This window comes from Anabrus simplex, chromosome 12 (assembly GCF_040414725.1).
Source record: "Anabrus simplex isolate iqAnaSimp1 chromosome 12, ASM4041472v1, whole genome shotgun sequence".
In the NCBI taxonomy this organism is placed as follows: Eukaryota; Metazoa; Arthropoda; class Insecta; order Orthoptera; family Tettigoniidae; genus Anabrus; species Anabrus simplex.
This window is the reverse complement of record NC_090276.1, coordinates 66,282,501-66,308,741: the sequence shown is the minus strand read 5'-3', so window position 1 is coordinate 66,308,741 and position 26,241 is coordinate 66,282,501. Positions and strand designations below refer to the sequence as shown.

At 38.6% G+C, this 26,241-nt stretch overlaps 1 protein-coding gene across 1 annotated transcript in view; it reads left to right on the top strand.

The window, feature by feature from the left end:
* LOC136884549 (uncharacterized) overlaps nt 1-26,241 on the top strand; it is a 32,525-nt gene that overhangs the window by 5,700 nt on the left and 584 nt on the right. The window contains exons 2-6 of the mRNA XM_067156804.2: nt 14,325-14,430; nt 15,867-15,953; nt 18,350-18,436; nt 20,308-20,412; nt 26,148-26,241. The exon at nt 26,148-26,241 is cut by the window's right edge and continues 584 nt beyond it. Of these exons, the coding sequence (XP_067012905.2) occupies nt 14,325-14,430; nt 15,867-15,953; nt 18,350-18,436; nt 20,308-20,412; nt 26,148-26,241 (479 nt within the window). The remainder of the gene's footprint in view (nt 1-14,324; nt 14,431-15,866; nt 15,954-18,349; nt 18,437-20,307; nt 20,413-26,147) is intronic.

The following is a 26,241-nucleotide window of genomic DNA, read 5'->3' as shown; positions in this document are numbered from 1 at the left end:
GGAAAGGCCTAGGAGTTGGAAGGAAGCGGCCGTGGCCTTAATTAAGGTACAGCCCCAGCATTTGCCTGGTGTGAAGATGGGAAACCACGGAAAACCATCTTCAGGGCTGCCGATAGTGGGATTCGAACCTACTATCTCCCGGATGCAAGCTCACAGCCGCGCGCCTCTACGCGCACGGCCAACTCGCCCGGTCACATTTGAGTATGATTGGGTTTCTGTGATCTAAGCAGTGAGTGAACTAGGACGAAGCAAATCAATCTGTGCTTCACTAAGCTATAATAGTATTCAGATTAGTATTAAATGTCCTTCAAATTGAAGCAATAACTGCTATTTTATCTTGTTTGTAAGTTCAGAATTCGTCCCGTCCCGCTGCTGCAGTTACCATGAGAGGTTACACAGTGAAGCTATACTTGTTTCGTTGTAATGAGGGAAGTTTTGCTAGTATTAATGCAATGTAACAAGATCAAATAACAGATATATTCTTCGTACTTTCCTATACACTAGACCTTGTTATCGTCTCCATATGCATATGCCATTAAATTCAAAAACATGTCCGCCTCTGTGGTGTAGTGGTTGGTGTGATTATATGCCACCCCATAGCCGCGGGATTGATTCCCGGCTCTGCCATGAAATTTGAAAAAGTAGTACGAGGGCTGTAATGGTGTCTACTCAGTCTCGGGAGGTTAACTGAGTATATGGGACTCGATTCCCACCTTAGCCATTCTCGAAATGATTTCCCACTTCTTCTCCAGGAAAATGCCGGGATGATACCTAACTCAAGGCCACGGCCGCTTCCTTTCGTCTTCCTTCTCTATCCCTATCTTCCCATCCCCAACAAGACCCTGTTTATAATAGCAGGTGAGAATGCCTGGGCGATGTACTGGTCCTCTTTCCTGGTTGTATCCCCAACCAAAGGTCTCACCCCCTAGGACCCTTGTGGCGGTAGAGGTGGGATCCTTCGCTGAGTCTGAGAGAAAACGAATAAAATAAATAGTATAAATAAATTGAAAATATTCAATTAAATATCCTCGTGGAGATTAGGTGTTGTGCCATATTTAAAATAACGTGAATAGCGCTCTGATAGAGCTAATAGACGATGTATTCACAACGGTCGACTGAGAAACAGGCTTGTCAAGGTGAGGAATGTGCAGATGTCTTATACAAAACACCTCCCCCTTCACCTGTTTAGAAACTTCAGAGGAAACAAAACCTACGTTGCTTTACTCTTCCAGAAGAGTTCAAACCTCACGTGACACTTGCTCGCTGTGTTTCATTTCATTGGTTTTCCATTGTTATTTGTCTGACCGGAATTGCATAGACACACAAATAGATCTTTGTTATAGAGCGAAACCTTACAGTGTTCACTCTGCCAGCCTCCGTGAATTAACTAGGCGGCTCTACAATATTGCATTTGCAACTAGCTATGCAGCCACGTTTGGTTAATAATTTCTTAAAACTACATCATTAATTTTCTTATATGTCATTTATATCGATATCATGTCTTTGAGAGAGAGAGAGACGCTAATTTGTTACATCATAACTGATATATTATAATGTTGAAAATATTTCTTAGCAGAGAAAAAAGGAAATTTAACCAATTTCTTCAATTGTACGGAAAGTTGAAAGATTTCAAATTGTGATTCTTGGACAGCTGTATCAAAATAAAAAAAATCACAAATTTGGAAAAACTTCTGGGCTAAACGCAGTTCCGGAAAACCGTCTCTTTACTCGCTTTCATTTCGATTCAAATCCTAGCCAAATTAACTTATTTACATAATTATTTCTGTAATGTGTCCTTGGTTCAATACTCTCAGGCGTTAAATGTCCACACCGAATGTAGTTATAAGGGCTCAAGGGAAACTCTGCGTTGACTCTCACTAGCGTTCGTAGTGGTAGAAAAAGGCAAACTGCTAATCTAATCGACCGGATAACGATGACGAAGAAAAGGGTTGTAAATTTTAGGGATAGATAAAGAATATATTCTCATAGATTTTTATATATTATTTACCTCAAATTCGTAGCTCATATCCCTAGGATTTTTTCAACATTGAGTTGCTTGCCTGAAGGGATAGAACTGCGGAAATTTATTAAAGAGTGAAATTATTTAAATGAAAGACTTTTGACACAATTTGTTGGGGTTTTTTTTTTTTTTTCGTCAGATTTCTTGGTAATCTGGCTTACCCATGCATTAAAGTCACTACCATGGAACAGAAACAAAATACTTCAAAATTAAGCATGGCTATAGCGATACGGTATATTTATAGTATATGAGAACTTGATTCGCGTTTAAGACAGACGTTGGATGATGATGATGATGATGATGATGATGATGATGATGATGATGAGCCATAATATTGTGAAGAAATAATGAAAGTGTTAGAAAAAAATTGCGGGGTTAATATTTATCTGTTTGCTGGGCTGAATGACTCAGGTTGTACTGTGCTGGTCTTCTGAGCTCATATGGGCGGGTTCGATTACAGCTCAATCCTGTGGTAATGGAAGGTCCTCAAATACGCCTGCATGATTTCGATAGATTTGCCTGTATGTAAAAGAACTCCTGCGGGACAAGTTTCTGCGTCTCTGAAAACCGTTCAATTAGTTAATGGGGCATAAAAGCAATACAGTAGTGATTATTCCTTACTTACTCTTAATGGGTCCCTGCCTCTAAATGCACCATCTCTTTTTATTCTTTTTTCTACCGCTTTCTTCCACACCCGTGTGGTCACGGGTACGAACTGCGTCGGACACGTGGATTTGGCCCTGTTTTACGGTTGGATGCCCTTCGTGACACCAACCCTATATGGAAGGATGTAATCACTATTCCGTGTTTCTGTGGTGGTTGGCAGTGTGGTATGTTGTCTGAATATGATGAGGAGAGTGTTAGGACGAACACGTAACCCCAGTCCCCGAGTAAGAAGAATTAGTCAGAAGCGATTAAAATCCGCGATCCGGCCGGGAATCGAAGTCGGGACCCTCTAACCGAAGGCCAGTACGCTGACCATTCAGCCAACGAGTCGGACTACTCTAAATCCAACACATTTGTTAGATAATTAATTCACTGATTTGAATTTAAACTACTTTGAGTGAATCAGGCGTATCTCAATACGTCATTAGATTCAGTTCTCGAGTTTTCAGGCCTGCATTGAATTTTTTATCCTTGCGAATAAATTTAAGAATTGTGGGTTATAATCCCATCGTCGGCTGACCAGAATATGGTTTTCTATGGTTTCCCATTTTAGCACCAGGCAAATGCTAGGACTGTACCTTAATTACGGCCACGGCCGCTGACTTCCCAATCCTAGGTCTTTCCCTTCCTTCCATCACCGAAAATTTTCACTATGTTAGTGCGATGTTACGCAAGGAGCAACAAATAAGAGCTTTGAGAATAAAAACCATATATAAATATTGACCTCAGCTGTCCATCATAGCGCAAATCTACCTTCTTGATCTATCTTTACTGGTCTGGTGGCTGTGCGATGTATTGTAATGAAGGGGTAATAAGAAGCAGAGGAAGTGCTATGAGGATATAAACTTACAAGTCATTCGGAAAGGTAGTGAGAAAAATATTTGATGTGCAATTATTTCAATCACTCAACTCACGCGCTTTTGAGAGGTGTCGTACAATGAAACCCCCGGCACAAACACATGAAATGAATTCCGCCTCCAGCTCTTACGTCATGCTGAAGGTCAACTTCCGAGTATAACTCCCCCGTCTCCTCATGCCGCTTCCTGTGTTGTTCACTTCTCACACCGGCTCACACAAGTTCGCACGATACAGCAACGAGATACTCAACATGAAAACCTGTCTAATTATCACCCTCTTTGTTCATGTAAGTCTTACGTGCTACATCCCTCCCAAAAAACATGGGACGTACTTCGAGCTGTAAGTACTATATCATATATATATAATTAATTTGCATTATATGTGAGTTATTAATTACATTGATTTCAATTTCATTTTTTTCTGCTACTAAGGAAAACATTAGTGATTCCTGTTAAATTACGTGCTCTGAATCCATATCTGTTTTCATATTTTCTGCATCAGATCAGGCTTTTTTTTAATTTTGAAAATAAAATCGAAAAAATCATCAACATTTGGAAAGTTCATCATAAAATACATTCACATTAATAAGATAATATGCCTGAAATGATCGCTTAAGTACTGGGGGATATACAATCCAAGTCTGTATTCAGATTTTCTCTATCGTGCCCCGTCTTATATCATTTTCAGAAATCAGAACGAAAAATTCAAAATTAAAAGAAATTAATTTCAATAAGGTCAAGTTAGGTATACTAGTAAACCCGCAGTATTCCTTACAAATAGGTCAGATAACTCTATGATATGCCTGTCGCAATCATATTGCTTTGCTTGCCCTTTTCAAGTTTTATGAACATTTAATGCCGGTAATGCAGTTTATAATGTTTCGTTCCACACAATTTCTTTGTTCTTCGACTATTCAGCGACATCTTAATCTTAAAAATTTCAAAAGATCTTGGCCGAGATAGTGCCATGGCTGAATACCGTTTCGGGTTAGTAGACAGTGACTCTTTCAAAAGTTTGTCTCTGCGCTTTATTAAAGGTCATACAGAACGCTAATCGGCTCGTTACCTTCCCGTGTGTGGTATGTCAATTGTTTTCTCTTACCAGCATGTGAGTTATTAGGAACCTTCTGCCATCTATTGAGTATATTCAGAAGCTGGGGAAGGTCAGAGAATCATAGAGTATCTAGAAGAGTATTCTTCCATCATCAGAGGAAGTGTGTACTCTCTGGCTGGACAGTTAGTAATCAAACATGGCTGCAAGCAGTGACATTACTAAGGATGAAAATCACATACATCAGAATCTATATATATACAGGGTGAAGCGTAATTCGCGCACTCGGGCGTCGCAGCGCAACTCCTCACACGCCAGCAATAAAAAAATGTCTCTTACAAAATTTCGTCATGCGAGTATATCCGGCAGAAAATCGACGTTAAAGAGTAGCAATCTGGCAACACTGTAACCACATGTAGGGTAACTACCTCTGTCAGCAGCGTTTAGTCGTACTGTACAGTTGGAGCAGTGGATAGAGTTTTGGGTTAGCATGCATGAGGTCGAGTGGTCGATTCTGGGTTGAGGCGTATTTTTTCTACTTCGTAAATGTAGTCCAGGTGGTATGGTATCTGACATCTTAATCGTCAACAGCGATTGCAGCCGGTCCTCTAGAAACCATTTGCACTTACATACTGCGATCCTAGAAATGGACGAACAATCGTTTTCATTGGTCAGCTTTGAAAGGCGCCCTTTCCACGTCGTGGGCGTGAATTTATTCGCACCACTTCATCTACTAGAAGTGAAACCTGCTTTATTTGTACCCTCCTCCAATGGTCCCATAGATTAGTAAAACGGTGTCTTACTGCATTACAGTAGGTAATGTCAGATGGAAATTAGCAAATAAAAATGCGCCTCAACCCAGGATCGAACCATGCCAACATGCCTGCATGCCAACCAAAAACTCTACCCACTGTACCACCTGTACAGCACGACCAGAACGTGCTGACAGCGGTAGTTACCCTACATATGGTTACAGTGTTGCCAGATTGCTATTCTTCAACGTCCGTTTTTTACCGGATATACTCGCAAGACGAAATTTTGTAAGAGACATTTTTTTATTGCTGGCGTGTGAGGAGTTGCGCTGCGACGCCCGAGTGCGCGAATTACGCTTCACCCTGTATATACTAGCTGATGTACCCGTGCTTCGCTACGGAATACTACAATGTATACAGAATTCTAACTTGGGTAGTGTACACGTTGTTAGTAAGAATGTATAAAATTGGATAGCTCTTAATGTTACCCTAGAAACGCGACGGGGAAGTCACCAAACGTCTTTTCTCATATGAAGACTGAGTTAGGGAATCTTCACTGTAATGGTAGACCCGCTCGCATATCATCAGTCACAATCAGGTTGGGGAGCTTTCATTATAATTGTAAACACTTACTCTCCACCTGTCTTTTTACATCCTCAGAAAGACTGTCTTAGTGGTTTTCCGAACTGAAATTAACATACATTACAATGACGTCAGTAGGAATGGCGCGATAAAAAGGAATGCTTTCATATGAAATATTCGATCAAATGAAAAACCACACATTTTCTTACTTTTAACGAACAGGACTAAGCTGCCGATCTAACAGTCCAAAGTTCCACAGCTGGAATGACCAAGCCGCAGACTGCCGTGAGTCGTGAACACTCTTCGTCCATTTTCGGCGGGGAGGGGGTCGAATAGTGGCGACTCCCAGGGCAAAACTATGCCCTTTTACTCTCTGTTTCCTAGGAGTACGCTGTGAGTCGGAAAGTATCAATTCACTACACTGGCGGCGGAAAAATCTATCTGACTTTGAGGCAAATTTTTCCTCCAAGCCAGAGGAGAAACCTCTTCACTGCTAATTTGGAATAAAATGAATGTAGAATTTAATAAAAGTGAAGAGGGAGAAGCTTTTCTTAAGAAACGGCTCTTTTCAGGGTTGAAGTTTTAGTTATTTACTGAATTGTGTTGCTATAATTTGGGATAGCCATAATTGTGATTCTAGACCATACTACTACTACTACTACTACTACTACTACTACTACTACTCCACTAAGTGAGCCTCTGCCTTAAGTAAGCAGACTGCTCATTCAAAACAGCGTGTCAGAGTAGGGATCGAATATCTGCAATACTATGATGAACCAGTGTGTTACGTACCAGCAGTATCAGAAAATGTATGAACCAGAGAAATGGCATGCTAAAGAAGAAAGTTTTCGTACTCCCCGTCTATTTCCCGCCAGTATTCCGTCAGGCTATTATACTCGGTACGCAGCAGTAATCCCATCTATCGGAGTTGAGAGGCAGCATAAGAGGCAAAGAACATCACAACAAACAATGGTCAGTGTAATGTTATTGTTGATCAATGTTATACGCTTTCGATATTGTAGGCCTTCACATTTAGTTTTCTTCCGGCTCTGAAATACCACTCTTATCATAGTTGGTACGTTAAAACTGAATAAAACATAAATGACCGGAAATTGTATTCTCTATAACTTTTGTTATGTAATACTTTTCGATAGGACGAATAACATGGGTATTTAAAAGTTACATTTTAGGCGCCTTCCCCTAAACTACAATTTCATCCAGGGTGAGTAAAATTGTTTATAGGTTAGGCTATAGTTTCTTATTCCCCGGCTCTATATACCGATTTTTATTCCATTCTGTCAACCCATTTTCTCGTGGCTCGGCGTTGATATGGACTTAGCAACAGAAGTACAACTTCATGAATATCTGTGTTATCATAACCGGTACGGTAAAAATGTATGCAAATGGTCGGAAATTAAATCTATATATCTTTGGTGATGTAGTATTTATCGATACGACCACTGATAATATAAATGTTTGAGAATTGCATTTTACGCCTTTCACTGAACTACCATTTCACTCAGCGTGAATTAAATGATTGATAGCCTAGATTGTAGTGGCTCATTCTCCGACTTTGCATACCAAATTTTAATGAGATAGGACCACTAATAATATAACTATTTAAGAATTAAGTTTTTGGCCTTCCCCTAAACTACCATTTCACTCAGCATGAATAAAATTATTTATAGCCTAGATTGTAGCGACTTATTCCCTCCGACTTTTCATACCAATTTTTATTAAGATAGGACCACTAATAACATAAATATTTTAAAATTACATTTTAGGCCTTCCCCTAAATTACCATTTCAATCAGCGTGAATAAAATTATTTATATCCTAGATTGTAGCGACTTATTCTTCGACTTTGCATAGCGATTTTCATTAAATTCTCTTTAGCCGTTTTCTAGTGATGCGTGTACAGACAGACAGACAGACAGACAGACAGACAGACAGACAGACAGAAATTACGGAAAAGTAAAAAATGCATTTTCTTGTTACTGTGGACATGACCGATACAGCTATACAATTCTTTTCAAATTCTGAGCAATGTACAGACAAAACTCTTATTTTATATATATAGATTACAATTCAGGCCTTCCCCTAAACTACCATTTCACTCAGTGCGAATAACATTATTGATATTCTAGATTATAGCGACCTAATCCCCGACTTTGCATACCAATTTTCGTGAAGATACGACCACTAATTAAATAAATATTTGACAATTAAATTTTAGGCCTTCCCCTAAACTACCATTATTCTCAGCGTGTATAGCCTATATTGTAGCGACTTATTTCCCAGCATTGTCTAGCGATTTTCATTAAGATACGACCACTAATAACATAAATATTTGAGAATTAAATTTCAGGCCTTCCCCTAAACTACCATTTCACTCAGCGTGATTAAAATAATTTCTAGCGTAGATTGTAGCGGTTCATCACCCGATTTTACATTCCGATTTTCATTAGATTCTCTTCAGCCGTTTTCTCGTGATGGGTGTACAGACAGACAGACAGACAGACAGACAGACATTACGGAAAAGTAAAAAATGCATTTTCTTGTTACTGTGGACATGACCGATACAGAAATACAATTCTTTTCAAATTCTGAGCAATGTACAGACAAAACTCTTATTTTATATATATAGATGTAGTCCAGGTGGTATGGTATCTGGCATCTTAATCGTCAAGAGCAATTGCAGCGGCTCCTCTAGAAACCATTTGCACTTACATACCACGATCCTAGAAATGGACGAACAATCGTTTTCATTGGTCAACTTTGAAAGACTCCCTTTCCACGTCGTGGGCGTGAATTATTCGCACCCTCCTCCAGTGGTCACATAGATTAGTACCAACTATTATTCTTGCCTCGTTCAGGTCCATTACATTTCGTTGGGGCCTTACGTTACCAGTAGGCCAAGCAAAGTATTTGCTGTGTTCAGCGTTACATCATCATCATCATCATCATCTGTTTACCCTCCAGGTTCGGTTTTTCCCTCGGACTTAGCGAGGGATCCCACCTCGACCGCCTCAAGGGCAGTATCCTGGAGCTTCAGACTCTTGGTCGGGGGATACAACTGGGGAGTATGACCAGTACCTCGCCCAGGCAGCCTCACCTGCTATGCTGAACAGGGGCCTTGTGGAGGGATGGGAAGATTGGAAGGGATAGGCAAGGAAGAGGGAAGGAAGCGGCCGTGGCCTTAAGTTCGGTACCATCCCGGCATTCGCCTGGAGGAGAAGTGGGAAACCACGGAAAACCACTTCCAGGATGGCTGAGGTGGGAATCGAACCCACCTCTACTCAGTTGACCTCCCGAGGCTGAGTGGACCCCGTTCCAGCCCTCGTACCACTTTTCAAATTTCGTGGCAGAGCCGGGAATCGAACCCGGGCCTCCGGGGGTGGCAGCTAATCACGCTAACCACTACACCACAGAGGCGGACCACATAGATTAGTACCAACTATTATTCTTGCCTCGTTCAGGTCCATTACATTTCGTTGGGGCCTTACGTTACCAGTAGGCCAAGCAAAGTATTTGCTGTGTTCAGCGTTACAAAATGTTGTAAATGTAGGGTACATGTCACCTAAGGTACGCTGTCTTACTGTATTGCAGTATGTAATGTCCGATGGAAATCAGCGAATAAAAAAAATACGTCTCAACCAAGGATCGAACCCTCGACCTCCTGCATGCCAACCCAAAACCCTATCCACTGCACGAACTGTACAGCACGCGTAATATTCGCTGACAGAGGTACTTACCGTACATGTGGTTACAGTGTTGCCAGATTGCCACTCTTCAACGTCTTTTTTCTGCCGGATATACTCGCAGGGTTAGTGTGATTAGCTGCCACCCCCGGAGGCCCGGGTTCGATTCCCGGCTCTGCCACGAAATTTGAAAAGTGGTACGAGGGCTGGAACGGGGTCCACTCAGCCTCGGGAGGTCAACTGAGTAGAGGTGGGTTCGATTCCCACCTCAGCCATCCTGGAAGTGGTTTTCCGTGGTTTCCCACTTCTCCTCCAGGCGAATGCCGGGATGGTACCTAACTTAAGGCCACGGCCGCTTCCTTCCCTCTTCCTTGTCTATCCCTTCCAATCTTCCCATCCCCCACCAAGGCCCCTGTTCAGTATAGCAAGGTGAGGCCGCCTGGGCGAGGTACTGATCATTCTCCCCAGTTGTATCCCCCGATCCGATGTCTGAAGCTCCAGGACACTGCCCTTGAGGCGGTAGAGGTGGAATCCCTCGCTAAGTCCGAGGGAAAAGCCAACCCCGGACAATAAACAGATTAAGAAAGAAAGATATACTCGCAGGACGAACTTTTGTGAGAGACATTTTTTTTTATTGCTGGCATGTGAGGAGTCGCATTCGCTTCACCCTGTATAAAGCTGACGTGTGTGTTTCTCAAAACTCAACCTCTTTAAACTAGAGGGAGTTATAAGGTACGGTTTGTACGAAAATCTTCCAAATCGTCTCAATAGTACAGCAAAAATCTTGCATTTCTTGAAATGTCATCGGAAATATTATTTATAATAATAATATAAGAACCTTCGCGCAATCAACAGTATTAAATGCATAGATTCCCTGTTGCTAGGCAACATAAATGAGATAAGCAATACAAGTCAGGGAGCCATTTTACGTCCATGGCGTCGGAAGCCATTTTCGGTCCCCGACATGAGGAGCTGCCTATATTCAGCAGGTAATATCCGGAACTGTTTGACTGTGTGTATATGTGCGGTGCCCAGCCAAATCTATGGCAAGCAGAGATATTAAATAGTTAACAGAGGCGTATTCTTAGATGAATAATTTTAAAGGTCTTCATTAATCATTTTATGACTTTTTATCGTTTCAATTTTCTTATTTTATGGGCAAAGCTCAATATTTACCAGATATTCTTTTCATTCGCTTCAAATGTTCCTGAATGGCTGTGTCAAAGAGCAGCTCTTGCTCCGAGAAATGTAGTTGTGAATGTCGTCAACAGGCAACTCCTTCTGAGATTGAAATCATGACTTCGAATATACCGTGACAATTTAGGCGTCTGCAGTTCCCCGTTTCTTTGAATTTCGCTATAATTACGCGTCAACAAGGCACAAGGACAATCGCTGAATCTGTAGGATTCAATCTTTGGAAACGGTGCTTCTCCTATACGTGGGTTGTTCAAGAGCTGGAAAGGCAAACACACTATACATCTCAGCTCCAAATGAATGGACACTTAATATAGTTCATCCCGAAGCTCTACAAGGAAAAATTAGTTCTGTGTTTATACAGTACGGTTTTTTATATATTTTATTTTTATTTGTACCATCCACCAACCCGGTATCTTAAGTAACTATGTAATTAAAAATAATTTAATTATTTTGCATTTAAATAAATGCTTTAGAAACATCTCACGGCTGAATTTATAAACACAGGTGAAGCTGCGGTGACATTAATGAAAAGTGTTCGTCGCTTAGCGACCTGCTAAGTCAAAATGTATTGCGGGTTAGTGTAAGCCTTCGCCTGCAATTACTGAAGTGATCATTTAATGATTTCACCGAGCTCGATAGCTGCAGTCGCTTAAGTGCGGCCAGTATCCGGTATTCGGGAGACAGTAGGTTCGAACCCCACTGTCGGCAGCCCTGAAAATGATTTTCCGTGGTTTCCCATTTTCACACCAGGCAAATGCTGGGGCTGTACCTTAATTAAGGCCACGGCCGCTTCCTTCCCACTCCCAGCCCTTTCCTATCCCATCGTCGCCATAAGACCTATCTGTGTCGGTGCGACGTAAAGCAACTAGCAAAAAACAAATTAATGTTTTCATTTTGTGATTACTCCAACTTGGCTGAACTCAGAGACCTTCCAATGTCTCATGATTCACCTACAGGTAGGCTAATTGCAGAGAGAATCAAATATAAATGAAACAAACAGACGGACAGATTTTCCAAAACTGGATTTAGTAAACTCTTTTAATATGTACATTACTTTCTAGGCGTGTTTTGGCCGTAATATTAAATTCTAGTGTATAAAATTAACTATAAAACAATGAATTGTATTAATAAGAAGTATTTACATTGTTATCGCCAGAACATACACATACATTACCCATATCATTTATAGAATATTATGCTTTTCAACATGTATTCTGTAAGCGTTTCAACTGACTATTCGCCTCCACTTTCTTCAACATCCCTGATGAAGATGGTTATAGTCCAGGACACCTTGCTTACATTTAAATATGTTCACTGAACGTGTTCAGCCATTTCTCATCATCTAAAATGAATTGTTCTCTCTCTGGTGATAAAGACAACCTGAAGACTGAGCCGTTTTTTCTTCAAACTAATACAATGACAAAGACCTGTTCTGCTCGCCATTTCATCAGTGGTCGAATGCCCTGTGCTTTGTTTTTTCTAACATTGGGAAATTTAATGCACCATTACCGCATTATATTGCTAGACAGCCTTAATTTCCACTCGAATTCAAACAAAATTTATCTGTGAATTTGCACTGGTTCCTAGTTTTATGCTCAAAAAGTTGCGCACACTCCTCCCAACTACTAATTCAGTGCATTCATCATTTTGCAACTGTCTGGTGCCATCTTCCGGTGAGTCTAAAGTCTAAAACAACAGATAGAGTATGGTTCTAGTGCGAGGGATCATCAAGAGAATTACTTGATAAAAGACCTGGAAAAGGTGCAAAGGAAAGCAGCTCCATTTGTTCTGGGTGATTTCCGACAAGAGAGTAGTGTTAAGAAAATGTTACAAACTTTGGGCTGGGAAGACTTTGGAATAAGGAGACGATTGGCTCGACTACTGGAAGCTATCCTGGGAGATATGGCTTGAAATGACTAGTAGACGAACAAGTTCAAGGGGAGCTTTTATAAGCACGAGAGTTCATAATATGAAGATGGAATTCAAAAGGACACACTGGAGCAAGAATTCATTTATTAGACGAGAAATTAGCGATTGGAATTATTTAACCGGGGGAGATGTTTGATAAAATTCGACTTTTTAAATAATTTATTCAAAGCTAGGAAAACAATTGACAGGTAATCTGTCACCTAGGTGACGGCCCTAAATGTAGATCAGTGGTGATTTGATTGATTGATTGATTGATTGATTGATTGATTGATTGATTGATTGATTGATTGATTGATTGATTGATTGATTGATTGATTGATTGATTGATTGATTGATTGATTGATTGATTGATTGATTGATTGATTGATTGATTGATTGATTGATTGATTGATTGATTGATTGATTGATTGATTGATTGATTGATTGATTGATTGATTGATTGATTGATTGATTGATTGATTGATTGATTGATTGATTGATTGATTGATTGATTGATTGATTGATTGATTGATTGATTGATTGATTGATTGATTGATTGATTGATTGATTGATTGATTGATTGATTGATTGATTGATTGATTGATTGATTGATTGATTGATTGATTGATTGATTGATTGATTGATTGATTGATTGATTGATTGATTGATTGATTGATTGATTGATTGATTGATTGATTGATTGATTGATTGATTGATTGATTGATTGATTGATTGATTGATTGATTGATTGATAATAAAGGTCGATCGACTGAATGAACGACGAAGAGACTATGTTAGTTGCAGCAAGCTCTGTTCATTAAGTTCTGAGCAACGCAATTAGAAAAGTGGTTAAAGTGATTACATTTGCGGAAATTTAGAGGTTCGGTTTTCGTAAAATTTTACAAGAACATTTATTTCATTTTCATCCAATGAACATCTCTTAATTTTTAAGATGACTGAAGAGATAAAGGACGTCTAAGAGCCATTGAATATTTTGGGTAATGATCAAACACATGTACGAATTTATTGCAAATATTTGTCTTTCTTTCTTTTCTCCCTTTTTCCTTTTGCAAATGGATTATCATTACTGGAGAGCAGATTTTTGGGCAGTAATAGTTCAGAATGCAAACTTAACGAAGCGAGTAATAAGTATAGTCCACCCACAGAATGGCCATGCTATGAGGTATAAATTTTAGAGGTACGGTATATCAGAACCCCTGGAATTTATGTTACTCTTGCTACATTGCAGAAGAGCAGGCAAGTCGACCCTTCCTAATAATGACATTAGTTTGCATTCTAACTTATCACTGCCTAAAACTCCGGAGTCTAATCATCACACTGAACGACAGAAGGTATTCAACGTCGTAAGGAATAGAAAGGGTTGTGATTAGGAAAGTGGCCGTGAATAACGTGCAGCATTACCTTGGTTTGAACGTGGCGAAACTGCCGTCATTAGGATTCGAAACAAGCATCTACGGAATCCAAGTTATCACATACGTGACTTGAATGTTTATCGACTATGTTTCAGTGCTGAATTGACTGATTCTTACAGTACAGTAATATTAACGTGTTAACGTTTTTTGTCTTTCAGGAAGCCTCTGCAGATAACGGTGCAAACTGCGTGCTCCAACCTCGCTAGCAGAGAGCTGTCCGATGCTTGCCTGGGCTGCTTCTGGAGGCTGAGTGGTGAACTTCAGGTAACATTCCACTTTTCAAGACCCTGTAAATGAAACATGAAAATCCAGAGAGTCGTGAATTATTTATCAGTATGACCAACCCTCAAACGATCATACACCCAGTGCACGTTGTGACTGACCACCCTGTAGAAGGCATTACAGACAAATGACTACCGCACTTTTGAAAAACAAGCTAATGTTTAAACTTCAAATGGCGATAATGTGCCATTATGATTAAATATTTTCTTCTAATGTTAATCATACATCTAAAAAGACTCAAAGATAATCTGATTTAATGGCAACGTAATGATAACAATTTAGAGTCTGTAATTATATTCATAAGGAGTACATTTGTCTTTGATGGCAGGACCTAGTGTTTACAGTGCAGTATATCTTCTGGTATGGGCTAGAGTAATTTTGTTACTTTCATTGATCTGTCTCTGTTTTTTTTATTTAGCTTTGACAATATGAAAGTGACTGGGGTATGAGCGATGCTAGTAATGCCATTCCTTCTGCAGCCAGTCCCTGCTATGAATGGTGTGAAAATGTTGCCCATAGGGTAGGTTGGTGCATGCATTTCAGTGGGCTTGGCGGACTGATATGTAATAGCAACATCTGGCTCGGTGAGGAAAGCAACGGGAAACTACTTCACTCATTTCCTAGTACGCCTCTTCAGTGATGACAGATGATGGCGGAGCTGTTGAGGATCCAACCAGCCTTGGGGCTGAAGACTGAACATACATACATACATACATACATACATACATACATACATACATACATACATACATACATACATACAAGGAGTACATAGCCATGATATGAATAAATTTCCTGTGATTTTCATGAATTGCTATAGGGAATTTCAACACGGAATATTTGCATAAATTCGCGTATTAAGAAAGTACACACTTTCTTATCATACAATTCATCCTTCTGGTGTGTAACGAGTGTTACTTACAAACTAACATGCTAGGACAGAAAATTCAACTTCTTATAATTATATATTTATAACACTGTTTTTAGCTTAATGAATTTATTTTCATAAGTAATAAAATTTGCAAAATATGAACGCCGAATCTAAAAATACGATTATACCTCTTTCAAAGTCAAAATGAATTTCTCGTGAATTCATTAATAAACCTTCATACTGGATATGTCTGAAATTAAGTATGTCCTGTTTTCCTAGTACAACATCGTCTTCGATTGAAAGTAACGTGCCTTCGAAGTCATTTCTACACATTCCATGTACAGGCTCCCAATTTTCGTAATACAGGTTGCAACTGGGAAAGTAATTGACCGTGTATTTTGAAATGTGAAAGGTACGTTTTTAATATTTTGACTTTCTGCTACAAAGTCGAATCATATTCTTCTGGAATAACAATATGTTTATTTGACGACTAGACTATAGACATTCTCTGTTCTTGCTCTAAAGTATTCTGTATGCTCTGTTTCAGGATTCTGAATACCGTGGTGTCTTGTCAGACTGCACTTCAACATACTTGCAGTCGACGATCTACAGCAAGTGCGGTTCTGATTTAAAGGTAAGTGGGAAAAAAGACTAAATATGGAAGTTGCTCTCAACATTTTCTCCCCTCTTAGAACATTTCATACTCAAAGCAATAAAGATGAATGTCAATGTTGTTAGTTGTACCATTCAAAGGATAAATAAGTATTATCAAAATATTATATGAAGGCACGAAGTTAAATTGTAGCAAACAAAGAACACAAATACACAAATACATGAGAACAAGGAAAATAACAATACATGGATATTTAACGGATGGTGTAACATAATAATTATCATAAAATGCAAAAGAAATTCACACAATATTTCCAAAATATTACTTATTACAAGGAGTGTAACATAATGATTAACATGTGACCACAGAGAAATTCAAAAATAACTTAAACACGCTTTATACGTTCACACGACATTTTACAGCAGACTGAGGGATAAAATGGCTCACTACTAACTTATTTTTAACACCAAGGTCACATATAATTTTACAGAACTACAGGAATGTACACAACATTGCATATGATTTACTTATTGACTGATAATTCTATTATCCACCATTGTTAGAGGATAATATTTTTAAATTTTTCATTTTGTTCATATTGTTATCAAAAATGTTTTAACGTTACACAGTACATTGTAATTCATAAGGTACATCTGGCTCTCTGTTAACCTTACGAGAAACTAGTATGAGTGGTAATAAACCGTGGACTTTACTTGAGTAAGCATGAGTCTAGTGCCAGTGTTCCTATCTAAACTCTAACTATTCGTAGATATAACTTAATGTTCCAACTCAGTTAGGGATAGGTTACGCTGCGAGACAGCATTTCAAAAGTAAACTTCATTCACTATATTCCTTGAGTAAATTTAATTATATAGAAATATTTAGGAATCTATCACACCAGCGTAACGAATTAACATGTTTCTGTTAATTCTTTAGCGAATGAAATGCAATATTTATAATATTTAATACGTCGTAATTTAATTAATTAATTAATTAATTCACTTATTCATTCATTCATTCATTCAGAGGGTGAACGGAAGAGTTCACCAGTTGATCTCACTTATGCCCAACCTTTTGCCAATTAATTTTCTCTCAGGAATTAGATGATGCATTTTATATTCTTTGATTCCCCATTATTTGTCTTAAATAATTTGTTCAGTTCGTTTAAGTCTTTCAATTAATTATCTCTGCTTCACAAATCTTTTGAAGATTCTGCAATTAGTGCTCTATCAGTCCAGTGAACATTTAACAAGTGGCGTGTGTATACATCAGCAAAGCTCGTAATTTGTATAACATACAAGTACATATCTTCTACTAACACTTGTAAATGTTCCACTTTACAAGATATAGGTACAGAGTTCAGAGGCAACATCTTGTTACCAAAGTAGTCAAGATAATTTTGACTTGAGGGGCGGGAGGTAATGGTTCTTCTACAGAATTTGGTAGGATAGATTGTTCTTTATTCAGTCACCTCTGTCTATCAGACGCACTCAGACCCGAACATGTGAACCCAAGAAATAAAATTAAGCTATGCATTTCTGCGAAACACAACTCCATAAGTACAAGTAATTTGACTGTAGAAGAATCATACTGAAAGAGTGAGACACGTCTTCACAATTGCTCCCACTGTACGAAATGACACTACGGCAGAGTCTGGAAATGAGTTTAGACCAAGTTTCCTGAAACCATTGAAGGTATTTGGCCTTCACTTTACAGGATGCTCAATTCCCTGTAGAGTCAGGAGTCTTACCCACTCCTGGTTACTTTCTCCCGGTGGGAGATTAGGTAGTTGTGTACGTCTCAACAGGCCTACCTACATCTTTATCTAAATTAGCCGAGCTGTGTGGCTCAGACAGTTCAGGCGCTGACTTCTGATCCCGACTTGGCAGGTTCTATCCTGGCTCAGTCCCATAGAAATTGAAGGTGCTCAAATACGTCAGACTCCTGTGGGTAGAATTTCCGGCACGTAAAATGACTCCTTCGGGACTAAATTCTGACGCATCGGTGCCTCCAAAAACCGTAATATTAGTTAGCGAGACATAGAAATAATAGCATAATTATCATTCCACTATCAACCACCACAGAAACACATTTTGGTGAGTCCATTTCTCTGCATGGAGTTGCTGGCGTCAGGAAATTTATCTGGCATTACAACTGTACCAAGTCCATGATCTCATAAAAGTGATGGAAAAGAATGAAAATAAATGTATGTCATAACTGGGAGTCTACGAGAATTTGCGGGCTTAATACCTTTGTCACATGTAAGTAATCACTTCACGTACCCCTGAAGAAGAAGAAGACACGATGTCCACTCATACGCTGGAGTACACAAAAATAGCTAATCACTGAGAATGTGACCGCCTAGATCACAAACATTCCTCTCGATTTAATCTTCACATTTTATTTTTATGTTGCAGGAAAGTCTTGCTGCCGCTGATGGAAAGAATGCAACAGCTTTCTGCGGTTTTGGAAAGTGTGTCCGTGACGTCCACAGTAAACAACTGGTAGGTTTATTTTAGAATATGTATTATTGTTTGCTTTCCGTGCTTTCTAAATACACCTCATAAACGGATAATTAGAGTCCCTAGAGTACTTATACTAGTATGGAAACGTCAGATAGCAAGTTGTAAGAAATATCTGGCCCACACATAACTATTTGGTAGTATTTCAGGAGATTGTTACGCCTATTGCTTATGTTAACCTTCTTACTGTACTTAACTGTAAGATAGTGGACACTATCTACTGTAGTCTTTCAAAATGAGTGTCCTCCATATTTGCATTTAAGAAAGTGAATTGAATGCTAATTAATAACCGAATTTCAGGATTGCTAAACCTTCTGTCGGTAACATTGCATCTTGATAAGAGGGTTTAGTTCCAACTGTATGTTAAAGGACAACTAGACAGTCCTTCAGAACTAAATTAGGAATGAGCGCATGGTATCGTGTAACTTCCTCACAGGTCCAACATTATCAGGAACAATTGAGCCTATAGATGTAATGCTTATTGCGGGTATCCTCAGGATTTTATCCACAAGGGAGGTGAATTATATTTCGATATTATTTAAATTTAAATCTTACAAAATATTACAAGCGAGAAACATCAGGTTCCTGGTAGTGATAGCATTCTATACTCCAAATGTTCGATGAGATCACTTACTTTTCCAGCTTGGTTACTGGCAGTTCACGCTTCATGGCAAGCATTTCAATAAGTCAAATTCATTCACTATATTCCTTGAAAAAATTCAATTGTAGATAAATGTTTAGTAAGCCTAAAATTTTTTGTTCTCACACCACTGCTCTTTCTCTATGTTATGCGACTATACGCACTTTTTCACTATCTTGAAAATTACGTTGGATGATACACGTTTTTATCGCATCCACTGACAGAACAAACGAATTACAAAACTGTGTTGGCTAGTTTCTAATTCATGTACTATTCTGAGGTAAATACGGTATAAAAGGAATATTTGCAGGAAATTGGAATATAGTTATGAAGTGTATGTTAATTAAATGCATTCTTAAATCAAAACATTACGAAGAGTTAACTATCTGTTGGGGAAAAATATCCGTTCATATCACCATTTAGACCGCCTGGAAGGTATGCATAGCCACTTAACGGCGTGGACGCACAAGTTGCCGGATTAAATCCTAGCCATTCCAGGGTAAGTACACCTGTGATACGCTGCTGTAGAGCGTGCTGTAGCCTGCCCAGGATGAATATTCCTGCTGTATGGATTACAATGCGGACGGACCAGATATTATATCACTGAGACAATTAAAACTTCTGCAATCCTAACTCTTCATCAACGCAGTCACATTAATTTGTTCGATCATCCCTTGCCATTGGAGCATTATGAAGAACTAGGTGGTCAGTTTAAAACTCTGGTTCTTTAATGCGCAAACATACAATGAGGCTGCTAACACTGCCTGCACCACACAGCAACAAAGTCGGAGCAGTCAATAAACCAGTTTATCACTTTGCAACAATTATGGTTTGATCCATCCAGCTTTGTGCATTGTGTCTATTCATGATTTCAATTAATATTATTATCTCTGGCGTTATAAGAAAACTCGATTTGTAACATCCATGATCCATATTTAAATTCTACACTAATTTAATATTCAGCTTTAAAATATCCATGAGTTAATCTGGCAACTTTTCCGTCCACGTCGTTAAGTAGTTATGCATAACTTCTAGGCGTTATAAATGGCGATTCGAACGTACTTTTGTCCCCACCCGATGTACAAAAAGTGCAGAAAATTCATTTTGAAAGCGCAGTTCTCATAAGCAAGTGTAATTACAACTCAGCATCGGAACAATAAAGTTGTCTATGGTCATCAATACGTATTATAAAATATAATGTCTTCCGTTATAGATCAACTCATGCATTGAGAAGAGTCAGAAAGACTCCAGTGATCCAGCTGAGGTCTACACCAAAACTACAAGCTGCATTCTGTGCAAGACCTTCTGCATCGACAAGGTGGGTTAAAAAATAATTTCATAGGGAAGAGTAACAATTATCACATTTAAAATTGTTACGCTTCGCTGTGTTCTGTCTCAAAATATCAGTGAACGAAGTTAGTACCTCCACAGCAACACTTTCTCTTTATAAGTGCATTCGAAACACTAAGGAATAGGAAATATGAAGATTATTTAGATTTGAAATACTGAAAAGAAATAAAGAACTTCTGATAAAATTTAAGAGGCAAGGACAAAATCCTTAAGATATACCGTAAAGATACAGCCGCATAATTAGTTTCTTAAACAATACTTCCATAATATTTCGATAGGAAATGTTTCAAGATTTTCGTGAAGACTTGGATATCGCCGAAAGGATATATTTACTTTTCTTGTAATTTGTCGTACAGTACAACCTCACTACGTTTAGTGATAGCTGATTTTCCGTCGTCCAGTGGAGTATTTTACTTAAGGGGGGGAGACCTAGCTCAACACGGGAAAAAACAGGCCAATATTCATTCGATTGTTAAATATGCTACATACGTTGTTGAAAAATTCTGCACATATCCCAGTATTGGCATGCTTCCTAGCAATCAGAAGTAACTGCAATAATTTCAAAATTCTAATTATAATATCTTAAAATAAAATTTCCCGCCTTTTTAACAAAATATCACGGTTTCCTTCATAACTCTCTTACTGTTTCAGGGATAATAACGATTTTTTTAGGGTTTCCTCCCATAGTGTTGTACTACAATCTGTACCTCATTCAGGTCAATGGGATTTATATTAGATTTTATATAAAATATTTACTTTTAGTATTTTCAGGTGCGCGGAATAAAAACTCGACAAAAATATCTAAATCACAATCTATGTTAGTGATTGAGGTTCATTTTGTAGGCGGGGGTTTGATATACACTTTAAAAAAGGAAAAGTACGAAAATTCTTATAAACTTGGAACTTATAAGGGAAACAGTGATATATTGTTAAAAGGGCGGGAAAGTTAATTTAAGATGTTATAATTAGAATTTTGACATTATTGCAGTTGCTTCTGATTGCTAGGAAGCATGCCAATACTGGGATATGTGCAGAATTCTTCAACAACGTTTGTAGCATATTTAACAATCGAATGAATATTGGCCTGCTTTTTCCCGTGTTGAGCTAGGTCTCCCCCCTTAAGTAATCTTGGAGAAATTTGAACTCGTTAATGGTGACAATGCATTTGAATTCTTAAAGTTGTCGGCGAATAAGAAGCAGTCAGAATGTTATGTTAGTTCAGATAGGTCATTGATGAGTGCGAGGAACATCCATGGCCGTACATTAAACCCCCTCCGGAATCTCCCTGAATTTACAGGTTATTCCCGGGATGAGTTTCTTTGATACATTTCATACTGCAGAAATGAGTAGGCTTGACTAGCGAGCATCCGCTTGCGGTGAACAACCCGTACTTCCTCGCTAAGATCGTGAATTCGTCCATTCACTGTTCATCTTGATAGGTTTATTGATTCATATTTTTTATCAGATTTTGACCAAATTATTCCGTCCTCATTTTAAACAATCATTGATCAAATCTCCACGTGATGAACCTCGCAATCGTTTTGAAAATTCAAGAGAAATTCTTTAGGAAGGCGGACGGCTGGCTCATTGTTTATATTTGAAATTGCGTTGTCCTGAAATTAAACGGGGTGACGTTAACTTTACTTACCCTTACTTCAAATAATTCTTATATATGGAAATTTCAGGTTTTAGGTTTTTGTTAGTAATGATATTTACGAACCATCTAGAAAAAAAGAAAGAAAATTCACAGCCTGTTTCCAGTCATTTGACCGGGTAAGGAATGGAATGAATGAAGCCCCCTTCTAGTGGCGAGGATAGGAATTGTGCCGCCTGCCGAAGCCTGTCGCACTCCTCTGGGACAATGATTAATGAAATGAAATGATATTGGAGAGTGTTTATGAAATGAAATATGACAGGGAAAACCAGAGTACCCGGAGAAAATCCTGTTCCGCCTCCGCTTTGTCCCGCACAAATTTCACATGGAGTGGCCGGGATTTGAACCACGAAACTCAGGGGTGAGAGGCCAGCGCGCTACCGCCTGAGCCACTTAGGCTCTATTAAAAACCATATAGCAATGATCTACTAATGCGTGACAAAATGACATCGTAGTAGTTAGTGTGCATTCACTCTTGAACCGTATTTAATAGGCGAACATGATTAGGCATATATTAACCATAAACTCTGAAATTTGTGAACATAATACCAAGCTCATGGTTGATCATTTCCTCCCTTAGTCGCTTTATGAGACGGTCTTCATCTTTATATTGATCGTTATCCTTAATATGATAAACGATATGTCATTTCAGATTGAATTTCTTCGAATAGTTCAAGCTTTTATGGCATATTAAACATTTTGCCAATCATTGAGCATACATAAAAAAAAGTGCAATACTTCCCATTCATGTCGAAACTACTACGAAGCCGAGAGTCTCCGCTTTGAACCTTCCAGAGTATGCTTCATTATGTTAACTGAGACTAACTACGAACGTAACCTACAGTCATACAGCCCATGAGAACACAGCTGACTGTGCCAATGCAGTTTGCTCGCTGCCAGTTTCCGAGAATCTGCACGTCGGTGGAATGCTGCTTTCTATCTCTTATGTAGGAACTGAAGATACATGGTAGCGAATAAGCATAGTTAATATATTTTTAGAAATACTAGTATGCCCCGGTCAAATTTGTCAGAGTAATTTACAAGAATCGGTGAATATTGCGTCTATCTGGCCACGTTGTACCAAGTTCTGCGGATATTGTTATGTAATATTTTTGTAGATCCTCCTGAACTAAATCCATGCTGTTCTTGTATAGACTGTGAGTCTATGACATAATATAAACTAAAAAACATTAGTTTAAGCTGAAAGAATTGATATCGGTCGATAGCTTCTTATTACTAATTGATTACCCGATTTGAACCCAGGACGTATTCGCGACAGTTCTCATACTAATGGATGTGATTTAAGAATCTCTCTATATAAAATAATAAGATTTTTGTCGACACATTGGTCAGAATGAAAAGGAATGGTATTTATGTATCGGTCATGTCTACAGTAACAAGGAAATGCACTTTTTAATTATCAGTCATGTCTGTCTGTCTGTCTGTCTGTCTGTCTGTCTGTCTGTCTGTCTGTCTGTCTGTCTGTCTGTCTGTCTGTCTGTCTGTCTGTCTGTCTAGTATGTATGTGTATACGCGCATTACGAGAAAATGGCTGAACAGAATTTAATGAAAATCGGTATGAAAAGTCGGGGAATGAGGAACTACAATCTAGGCTATAAATAATTTTATTCACTCTGATTGAAATGGTAGTTTAAAGGAAGGACTAAAACGCAACTATCATCATTCTATGTTATTAATGGTCATATCGATAAATACTACATAACGAAAGTTTTACAGTATTACATTTCGGATCATTTATGTTTTATACATCTTTACCGTACCGTCTATGGTATCAGAGGTATTCATGAGTTTCTATTCTTGTTGCCAAGTCCATTTCAATGCCGAGCCACGAGAAAATTGATGAACAGAATTTAATGAAAATTGGTATTTAAAATAGGTGAATAAGGCAATACAGTCTAGGCTGTAAATAATAGAGAAAGGCGCCTAAAATGTAATTTTTGTTTTGCAAGTTGCTTTACGTCGCACCGACACAGTTAGGTCTTATGGCGACGATGGGACAGGAAAGGGGTAGGAGTGGGAGGGAAGCGTCCGTGGCATGAATTAAGGTACATCCCCAGCATCTGCTTGGTGTGAAAATGGGAAACCACCGAAAACTATCTTCAGAGCTGCCGACAGTGGGGTTCAAACCCACTATCTCCCGAATACTGGATACTGGTCGCAATTAAGCGACTGCACCTATTCAGCTCGGTAAATATAATTTTTAAAAACCTATGTTATTATTCAATTTAATAAAATATTATTCACAACGTGTACACGACTTCATCTAGAATTATATATATATATATATATATATATATATATATATATATATATATATATATATATATATATATATAGTGTAGAATTCCGTAGCTAAGCGCGGGTACACGAGCTAGTGAAGTCAAAAATGAAGAGGAGCAGATATTTCAGTACATATTTTCAACCTTCTATAACATAAGATGGTATTTGGCCTGGTCCCGTGGAAGACGTTTGTTGGCGTTTTCTTAACGCTAGTTCAGCATCCTCAGTGGTTGTTCTGTCACTGAGGATAATGGTAGTGTTTCTCATTGCAACCTTTGGAATGTTATATTGAACCCTTTATGCAGAATATACCGACAGGGAGTACATTGCATACACTTCTGTAATATTTCTATCATATGTCTATTATTTTTCTTCTTAGCTCTCTCTCCCTGCGTTTTGAGAGGTTCGGCGGTAATTACCTCTCCTCCTATCATAAGCACCACTATCTGACTCTCCTTTAGCTGTATCTCTCAGTCACTACAGGGATTACAAGTACTCCTTTGTACTCACTGCCACTAGGTTGTGAAATACCCTCTCTGCTACCATTAGAGATTTGAGTTCTCGTAGGAGATTCAAGATTAATTGCCGAAATCACTTGCTGAATAATGCGAGCTCACTTGTACGATGAGTGAAGTGTGAATGAGTAATTTTCCTTATAAATGGAAATGTATTTGCTAGTTATAGGTTTTTACTGTGTTTCCTTCCTCTTAGTCTTCTTGGTTCGAATGGGCCCACTTTGGACCACGATTGTTTAACTGTTTAACTGTTGGGCTTTGATCCCTGCCCAGTATCCTTGCATTTTCTTCCGGAATTTTTCATGAAATCCATGGACTTCTTTCAGAGTATGTCGTACAGACCGTCTACCTTGAAGATCTGATATTCCCAGTTCGTTAATGTTGTTCTATGTTTCTGTCAGCCAAGTGGTACAGGTCATCATGTTCTGCCAGAAGATGAACAGGCGATTGGTTAGACTTTTGGAAGGCAGTCTTATTATGTGGCCACACAAAGCTACTCTTCCTTTCCTAGCACAATCGATGAACCTCTCTATGTGTTTGTAGAGTTCAGAATTGTGCAGTCTACGGAATTCCTCATCTTCCCTTACCGGACCTATGATCTTCCTGAGAACTCTCCTCTCTCTGACTTCTAGTTTCTCGAATCAGACCTCATCGGTTCACCGAAAGGCACACCATGGCACACAGTGCTTCTGGTCGTATGAGTGACGTGTAGTGCTTCACATTTACGTTTCGTGACAGGGTTAGACTTTGTACTCTAAGTGTTCTTTGTCAGTCGATAGGCCAGTTTCAACATGTTGGCTCCCATACATAATGATGCTCTTTCTGTGAAGGTGGGTTCAATCCAATCACCAAGATAATTAACTTTCTCAAGTCTTCTTGATTTTTCTCGTTCTAGTAGTACGAGTATCTAGTGTTTCCTTCTATTCTTATTGTTATTTTTAGTTTTGTAATAATTATGTTTTACATTCTATAATTGTTTCCATTATTACTATCTCTATATTTGTTATTAGTACTATATTAATTTAAAACTAAAGTTTTATTTTATTTAACATATATGTATATTAATTATTTTAAATTTTGTAATTAAGTGTAAGGGAGGACCTTGAACCGTAACTTCGCAACGAATAAAGATGAATTACAAATATAACAAATTTATTTTTCAATTTGATACCTTTCCCCTTAGAGGAAATATTGTTTCGGAACGTTAATCTGGATCTCATTCTGTTTTTACAGAAATTCAAGGTGCAGTATGAGTATGGACGAAGAGTCCCAGCCATCACACTTGAATCCAACAATCAGCTGAAGCTCAGCGTCTACCCCTACTACA